Source organism: Nanorana parkeri, unplaced genomic scaffold (genome assembly GCF_000935625.1).
Source record: "Nanorana parkeri isolate BGI_ZX_2015 unplaced genomic scaffold, ASM93562v1 scaffold2355, whole genome shotgun sequence".
Classification (NCBI taxonomy): Eukaryota; Metazoa; Chordata; class Amphibia; order Anura; family Dicroglossidae; genus Nanorana; species Nanorana parkeri.
The window spans coordinates 154740-162822 of NW_017308623.1; the positions used below are offsets into that span (position 1 = coordinate 154740).

The following is an 8083-nucleotide window of genomic DNA, read 5'->3' on the forward strand; positions in this document are numbered from 1 at the left end:
GTGCTCTGCTCACCCCATCAGCTCTGACGTCCTTCTCTTTCCCTGCACTCTGTGGAATTCTACACTTCATCAGTCGCCAATGATTCGCAGGAGCAAGAAGCGCCGACTGGAGTGGTACCCATCACCTCTGAAACTATGCCCGATTTAAAGAAGCCCGCAGCTAGAGCACAGGCGTCCATTCACCCCAAGTGAACAAGCACAGGACGTCCTGATCTCCGGCCTCCACCCCCCACCCCCACCCCTATTATCTCTGCTAGCTGCCATCCTTTTGCTTTGGGATGGATGCTTTTAATAACACTACCTCTTCGGACTATTCTTCAGAGAAGGGGAATGGGACCAAGTTCGAGGAGGTGACCCTCAGCTACCAGATCCTCACCTCTTTCTTCTTGGGGGCACTGATCCTGTGTGCCATTTTTGGCAATGCCTGTGTGGTCGCGGCTATAGCCTTGGAAAGGACTCTTCAGACTGTGGCCAACTATCTCATAGGCTCCCTGGCGGTCACTGACTTGATGGTCTCCGTCTTGGTGTTACCCATGGCGGCTCACAACCAAGTTCTGAACAAGTGGACTCTGGGGCAGGTAACCTGTGATATTTTTATTTCTTTAGACGTTTTGTGTTGTACCTCGTCCATTCTCCATCTGTGCGCTATAGCTTTGGACAGATACTGGGCGATCACAGACCCCATTGACTATGTGAACAAGCGGACTCCTAGGCGAGCGGCCATCCTCATTAGTCTGACATGGATAGTGGGCTTCTCAATCTCCATCCCACCCATGCTGGGTTGGAGGACATCTGAAGATAGGTCTGACCCTGATGCTTGTAAGATCAGTGAAGACCCAGGTTACACCATCTACTCCACCTTTGGAGCCTTTTATATCCCCTTAATTCTAATGCTGATATTGTATGGTAAGATATTTAAAGCGGCCAGGTTCAGGATTCGTAAAACTGTTAAAAAAGCCGAGAAGAAGAAAGTGGCAGACACTTCCTTGACGGTGTCCCCAGGAACCATCCAGAGGAAAAGCAATGGGGAGCCCAGCAAGAACTGGAAGAGGAGTGTGGAGCCCAAACCCAACAACGCCTGCGTGAACGGGGCAGTCAGGCACAATGAAGACGGGGCTGCCCTGGAGGTCATTGAGGTCCATCAGTATGCCAACACGAAGAACCACCTTTCGCTGCCAAACCATTCCAGTGACAACCCATCTCTTCCCTGCTTCGAGAAGAAGAATGACAAGAGCGCAGATGCCAAGAGGAAGGTGGCACTGGCCAGGGAGAGGAAAACGGTGAAAACTTTAGGTATCATCATGGGCACTTTCATATTTTGCTGGTTGCCATTCTTCATCGTTGCCCTGGTTTTGCCGTTCTGTGAATCCTGCTACATGCCACACTTGCTGTTCGATGTCATCAACTGGCTAGGCTATTCAAACTCTCTCCTTAACCCTATTATTTATGCTTATTTTAATAAAGATTTCCAAAGTGCTTTTAAGAAAATCATCAAGTGCAAATTCTGTAGACAGTGAAGATGATCCTGTTTTCTCTTGCCTGCCTTGTGCCCATTACAAATGCCCTTATTTAATGCTTGTTCCCTTGAAAGCCTTGAGCAACCAAGGAAGAGGGGTGGTGGGGGGTGGTTAATGATTCATCATTGGCTCTGGCACTTGATGGACCCAGACTAACAAAATGGATACATGTTGAACTATGTTAAACCTAAGTTTAATGGCTGCCATAATTTCAATCTGAATTTCTATAGACTGTACATATATATATTCAATATTTTTTCATATCCACTACATGGCAGTGGGATAATTTTCAAATTGTCTTCTGAAACATATTTGCACAGACCAAGAGGCTGATGAACTGTTGCTTGTTGTTATTTAATGTTAACTAAACTAGGCGGCATAATGACCATTGTCACAGGGATGTCATTATGTAACAACACAATACCCATCACTCATCACAACTGCATTATTATGAGAATAAATCATCCTATGCATAAACTCAACTGTCTATTTAAATGAAATAAGATTGTCTTAAAAAAAAGGAAAACTCTAGAACAGTGAGTATTGTATGTAGACATGTAATTCTGGCCTGAATGTACAGTATTAAATTGCAATATTCGCTGGTGATAATACAACTTGCAAGTTTATTGCTAATAAACTTTGCCTTGCAGTGCAAACCATGTTGTCTTGAGTCATGCAGAACATAAATGCAATTCACCCAGTCAAAATGAAAGAAAAAGCACAAGCACTGGCGGGAGGATAAGTCTTAGAAGTGGAAATTATTATACCATTTTAATGGATAAAGGATTTTTCATAACAAAGAGCAATGCTGTGCTGTAACCCCTAGTAACCAATCAGAGATAAGCTGGTTATGCTGTCAACCTAAATAAACATATGCCTGATATTTAGATAAATCAGAAGCATTTAGGTAGATAGTTGAAATGACAGACAATTAAAAGAAGGGGTCTTAGTCATAGAAAGTATTGTACTGACCATGCTTTGCACATTTGTGTTTATTATAAATCATTGCAAATAGATCTGATGGTGTGCACAGCAATCCACAGCAGACATTCATTTTAAACATATTTTTATGCTTAAAGCAGAATGAATAATAAAAGATGATGGTTGATTGGGTTAACTTCAGTCTGCACATTATTCTTTTTTTTATTAATGTAGCAGCTTATTTAATATTACAGTACGAACAGCAAGGATGTTTTGCACACCATAGCAACTAGTTAGAAACCAGCTATCAACTGTCTGATGTAGTCAGGCTTATATACAACAGGTTTCTGATTGGCTGTCATAAATGACTGTGCATCCTTAATTTTTGCAAAATCATACAGAGAGCAGGTTTGGAAATCTTGTTGGCATCAGGGGTCCTGCCGGTAAGTACAATACCTTTCTCAAAGAGTAGCAACTGCACCTAAAAATGTTCTAGCCAACAGGTGTATCCTTAGATATGGTAAAGCTAAATTACTAGCATGCATTGTCAGTCAAAAGCTAGAACTTGTAGTTTTACATTTGTTGGAGATACATTGGCAGGTTGTGATACTTGCACACATCTTGTCCTACTGCAACACATTAGAATTGATTTACTAAAGAAATAGAAAATGTTCACTAAGTTCAGTATGTTTGTTTTCATGTACAGGATTGGGTATTAGGGGACAACATACCTTTACTTTATTCCATAAGCAATATTCACTACTTCTTTAATAAATCAACCACATTAATTCTGTTATGAATTTGTGTATAATGGCTGTAGTACATTTTTCATATGATATGCTTTTTATGAATGCCTTAACTTTTTCTTACGCAGGAAATTTAGACACAATGTAAATTATTTCTGTGATACTTGATATTTTATGACTAACATGAAAACCATTGACCTGAATAACATGAACAACTGGGATCTTTTAGCATGCATTTATTATGTTTTTAATATCCAATTTTGCTTCTAAAGGATGGCAGAAATGAGTAGAATTATAACGATTCTCATTTAATATATATAATATATAACATCAGCGTGGTCTGGAACTGAGAGATGCACAACAACCATATTAGTGTTGGAGATACATTAGAGTTTAGGACGACCATTTCACCACTTGTGCCTAATTAGAATTTAATGTGTTGTGGTTTTGTAGAACATGCTAGATTAATTAGCCACATCCTGTAACCAAGCTCTCCCCTGACTTGTCCCTGCTGTTTATATATGAATATACAAAGTATCAAAGCATCTTTGCACATTCTCTGTGTTGCTAGGTATGTTAGTTATTGGTTGAGTTTGTGGAACTGGAAAACACTGTAGACTAATAGACTATTCACACAGTAATACTGCTGTTATGGAAATATACTTTATACACAGTGTCAAATATAGTTGCAGTTGACACACTACACTGTGTTTTAATTAAATTAACGTACCTAGATTAGTAATGTAGTTGGTTGGGAACAGAGCTCACTTAGTATCTTTGCTGTATAGTTTTCTAAATCTCTTATTTTCTTTATGTTCCTCTTACACCCATTCTTAGCCTTTCAAACGATTCCAATGATTTTTTCTCTGTCTTGATTGCTTTATCCCCCCTTCTTTTTCTTTCTTCCTTAGCCCTTGGTATATTTATCTTCAACTTACTTGCCTTTCTTATTTCCTTCTTCTCCCTGTTTCTTCCCAATGTCTCTGTATCCCCCCTTTTCTGTCTTTCTGTCTACCTCTCTCTCTTTTAATTTCATGTAATCTCTCATTCAATTGACCCATTCTACACTGACATTTGTAAGTAAAATATTTCCTATGGCACAGTTGCTTCTCCTTCTCCTATAATGCTAAGTAGGGTAATGAGTCTTCACTGTGCATTACTTATGGTATATAAGTTTTTTGCGTCTCCCTCTTAGAAACGAATGCTGAAGGTTTTGGGCAGAGAAAATTAGTGGAAATTGTTCAGCTGCCATATGTATGTGAATAGTCAATTGGCTTCACAGCACTTAGTTCAGCAAAAACAGTATTTTCTGGCTGTGTGACTTCAAAGCCACTTTGATGAAAATATGAAATTCTGTCTTAGTGCTTGTACACTTTACTGTTTTGTTATGTTTCCTTTCTTCATCAAGATAGGGGCAGACAGAGAAAAGAGATGGATAAAAGAGTAGGATTTCCAAAGAAATCATTGATCACCATGTAGCAACAGACCTCTTGTTTCTAAGTTCACCAATCAAAGATGATGTCTGATAAAGATTGGAAAAAAGTAATGTATGTCCTGCTTGTATCCATTCCTTTTCCAGTATCAGTCATTCCTGTCAAAATGGAGAGTGGTGTTATTATGGAATATAGATCAATGATGTCTATATGATACATGTTTTGTCCCTGTACCTCATGGTTCTAAAAGAAAAATTGGACAGTGACTAATTGGAGGAAAGGGGGCTATGTGTACAAGCTTGTAACTATGTACAAACCATATTTGTTTACCATAATGCTAGTGGTCAGTAGGAAAAAGGGTACAGAATGATGCAACCCTTTTCACTTGAGGGGGTTATCCCCAACTGCGTGGTTGTCCATTGACATTTTTGCTCAGTTGTGGAAAACATTTTGAAGAAAGCTGAAGCACACAAAGCTTTTATTAAATAGTCACAGGTTCTTGTATGTACCTGTGTATGTATCTGGTATCTGTGTATGTATCTGTTTTATACTAAAAAGTCAAGCAGTTCTTGTCCCCTCATGTGGCTTGGATTTGCTATTAAACAGTAGACTAGCTGAGTCAGAGAGAGTGGGCGGGGCAACTGCTGTGGTTCCCTTTCTCTAAAATTAAGTTCCTATTTTCTTACTGCAAGTCTTCAGGCCATATGCATGCTTTTTAACTCTTCCCACCACCTAATGTTGTCTAATGTTCCATACCCATTGAACATGGAATCAAATTGGCTCCATCTATTCTGACACAATCATTTCAAATTGTTGTACAGTAAATTGTAACTAGGTGCCATAATAAAAACTGCTATTTTTTCTTGTATAAAAAATAGCTTTAATGTATTTGTCATACTTTGTTGCATAGCAGTTCTAATGACCTCCTCCAGCCTATTTGGAGCAAATTCTTGTCTACACATGCATGCACTCCAGCGGCGGCAACATGCCATTGCTCAGGGCAGGTTTCCTAATGGTTGGGATGGCTGTTTATGGTCTCCACCAGAAGTGCATGTGACAATCTGCCAATGTAGAAAAGCAGTTAAGAGTCAGAGACAGAACTGTGTAACCTTGTAACAGGTAACACAGTTCTGTAAAACAATTGATTTATAAAAACAGGATTTATAAATCATCAAAAGTTTGTGCAGTACTTTACAAAATAAAAGGGACACAGTTCAGTTATGATAAAATGCAAGTAGGAGCATTACGAGGGTCATACTTGTTAGAGCTTACAATCTTAAAGGGAGGTGCAAGTGATACAAAAGGAAATAACTGTGCAGGGATCAGCAGATGGAGAAGGTCAAAGTTTGGTTGATAGATACAGGCAGGGTTGGCTTCCCTAAACAGAACAGTTTTCAGGGATCACCTGAAGATGGACAGAGTAGAAGATAGTCGGAAAGATTGGGGTATGGTGTACCAGAGGATGGAAGATACTCTAGAGAGGTCCTGACAGCATGTATGGAAGGATGTGATGAGGAAGCTAGAGAGATGGAGGTCTTGAGAGGCGTGAATAGGTGGCTTGGTTGATATTTTGGGACAAAGGTTGTTGCTGTAGTTTGGGGTAGAGTTGTGGATGGTTTGGTATGTTGTTTTAAGAATTTTGAATTTTATTCAGTGGGAGAGGGGAAGCCAATGGAGGGATTGGTAAAGAAGGGTGGCGGACACTGAATGCAGTGGCGTATTCACCTCAAGGCAAACAAGGCGTTTGCCTTGGGTGGCACTTTCCAGGGGGGCGGCAAAAAACTCCAAATTAATGTGGCGAGCAGGGCCACACAGAATCAGGCAGCCTCGGCTGCCTAATTAGGCAAAGAGAGCTGCTGGGTGGAGAAGGAGGAGGTGGGGCCCGGAGGAGGGGCTGATAAAGATGCAGTCTGGCTGGTGGAAGTGCTGCGGGAAGAAGCTGCGGGCAGCTCGGGGCTGCCCATACACCAAAATCTGACAGCGGGATGTCCCGGGGGCAGGCTGGGGGGCTTCAGGTAAGAGGAGAAGCACCTGTGTGCAGGGAAAGGGATGCTGTACAACCCACCATAGATCCTGTACAGCCCACCTGAGAGTCTTAGTTGGTCTGTGCGGGGTCTGTGGTGGGATCTGCAGGTTCTCAGGTGGGCTGTGCAGGTTCTATGGTGGGCTCTGTGGGATCTCAGATGGGCTATGCAAGGTTTATGGGTGGCTGTGCGGGATCTGTGGTGTGCTCTGCAAGAAGTCAGATGGGCTATGCGGGGTCTGTGGTGGGCTCTACAAGGTCTCAGGTGGGCTATGCAGGGTCTATGGTAGGCTCAGCAGGGTCTCAGGCTGAGACCACGCAGAGCCCACCTGAGACCCAGGCTTCCCTGCTACGCTACTAACGCAACCTTTTAGAAGCTGGATACAGCATGCATGCTGTATGCGGTGACTGACATGTTATGCAAAATGTCTTAAACTGGAAGGGGTGGGGCAAGTTTAGATTGGGGGGGAGGTGAGGCAAATTTTTATTGGGGGGGGTGCCCGAGTTTCGTCTTGCCTAGGGCAGCACAAAACCTAAATGGTTAATAAAGTAAATGGGTCTGGCAGCAGCATTCAGGATAGACTGTAGGGGGATTGCCTGTGTTAAGATAGGTGAATGAGTGGGGGCCGGAGGAGGAGGGGCTGATAGATTTGGGGAAAAAGGAAAGGTCAGAGTCCAGGATTACTCCTAGTACCCGGCATGAGGAGAGAGTCTGATAGTTGTGCTATTGATCTTGATGGGAAAGTCAGGGGAGGGTGCACAGTGGTAGAAAATAATTTGAGCTCAGTTTTGGAATGAATTAATTTTACAGAGTGGTGTGACATACTGTATACACTGATATGTCAGTTAATAAATTAGTAATGTGTGAGATGGCTGAAAGGGTGAGCCGAGAAGTAGAGATAGTACAGCCTATGTGGTTTCTGTTCTTACATCGGTCTATGATAAAACCATTGGCATTAACTTACTTTACCCATTTGTGATTCAAAAGACCTCTTCATCCCCCCCCCAGTCCAGTTATATTTACATTACCAGTGATCCTGTTGAGGAAATTCCACTTCAGTTCCTGTTGCAGAGACTGAGCAACAAGTCAAAGGATATCTCTACAAAACAAGGGGGTATTCCCCCTTTAAATTTAACCAAAACCAGGTGCCCCTCATTGGAAGACTTACCATCACCCCCTATTTTGGTCACATTTTAGATTTCCTCTCACTAACTCTGTAATAAACAAAGGTTGAACCTACCCAATGGGGACACAGGCACCAATATAAAGCTGACAGACATTTTAACCCCTCACCGCATTATCCACTCTAAAATAGTCTCCACCTTTAAAATAGTTTTGTCTTTATATTAACGTAAAATATCTCTCAATCATTTACTCTATCTAGGCAAGCACAAGTAGTAGGAATGAGCTCCCTTGGTATGCATAGTCTAAAGAGTACTTGG

General features: G+C 41.6%; 1 protein-coding gene across 1 annotated transcript; it reads left to right on the plus strand.

Moving 5' to 3' along the window:
• Nucleotides 1-255: 255 nt before the first annotated feature.
• HTR1A (5-hydroxytryptamine receptor 1A) lies at nucleotides 256-1585 on the plus strand. The gene has a single exon (XM_018573381.1). The coding sequence runs from the start codon at nucleotides 279-281 to the stop codon at nucleotides 1515-1517; it is 1239 nt and encodes a 412-aa protein (XP_018428883.1). The 5' UTR covers nucleotides 256-278; the 3' UTR covers nucleotides 1518-1585.
• Nucleotides 1586-8083: the final 6498 nt, after the last annotated feature.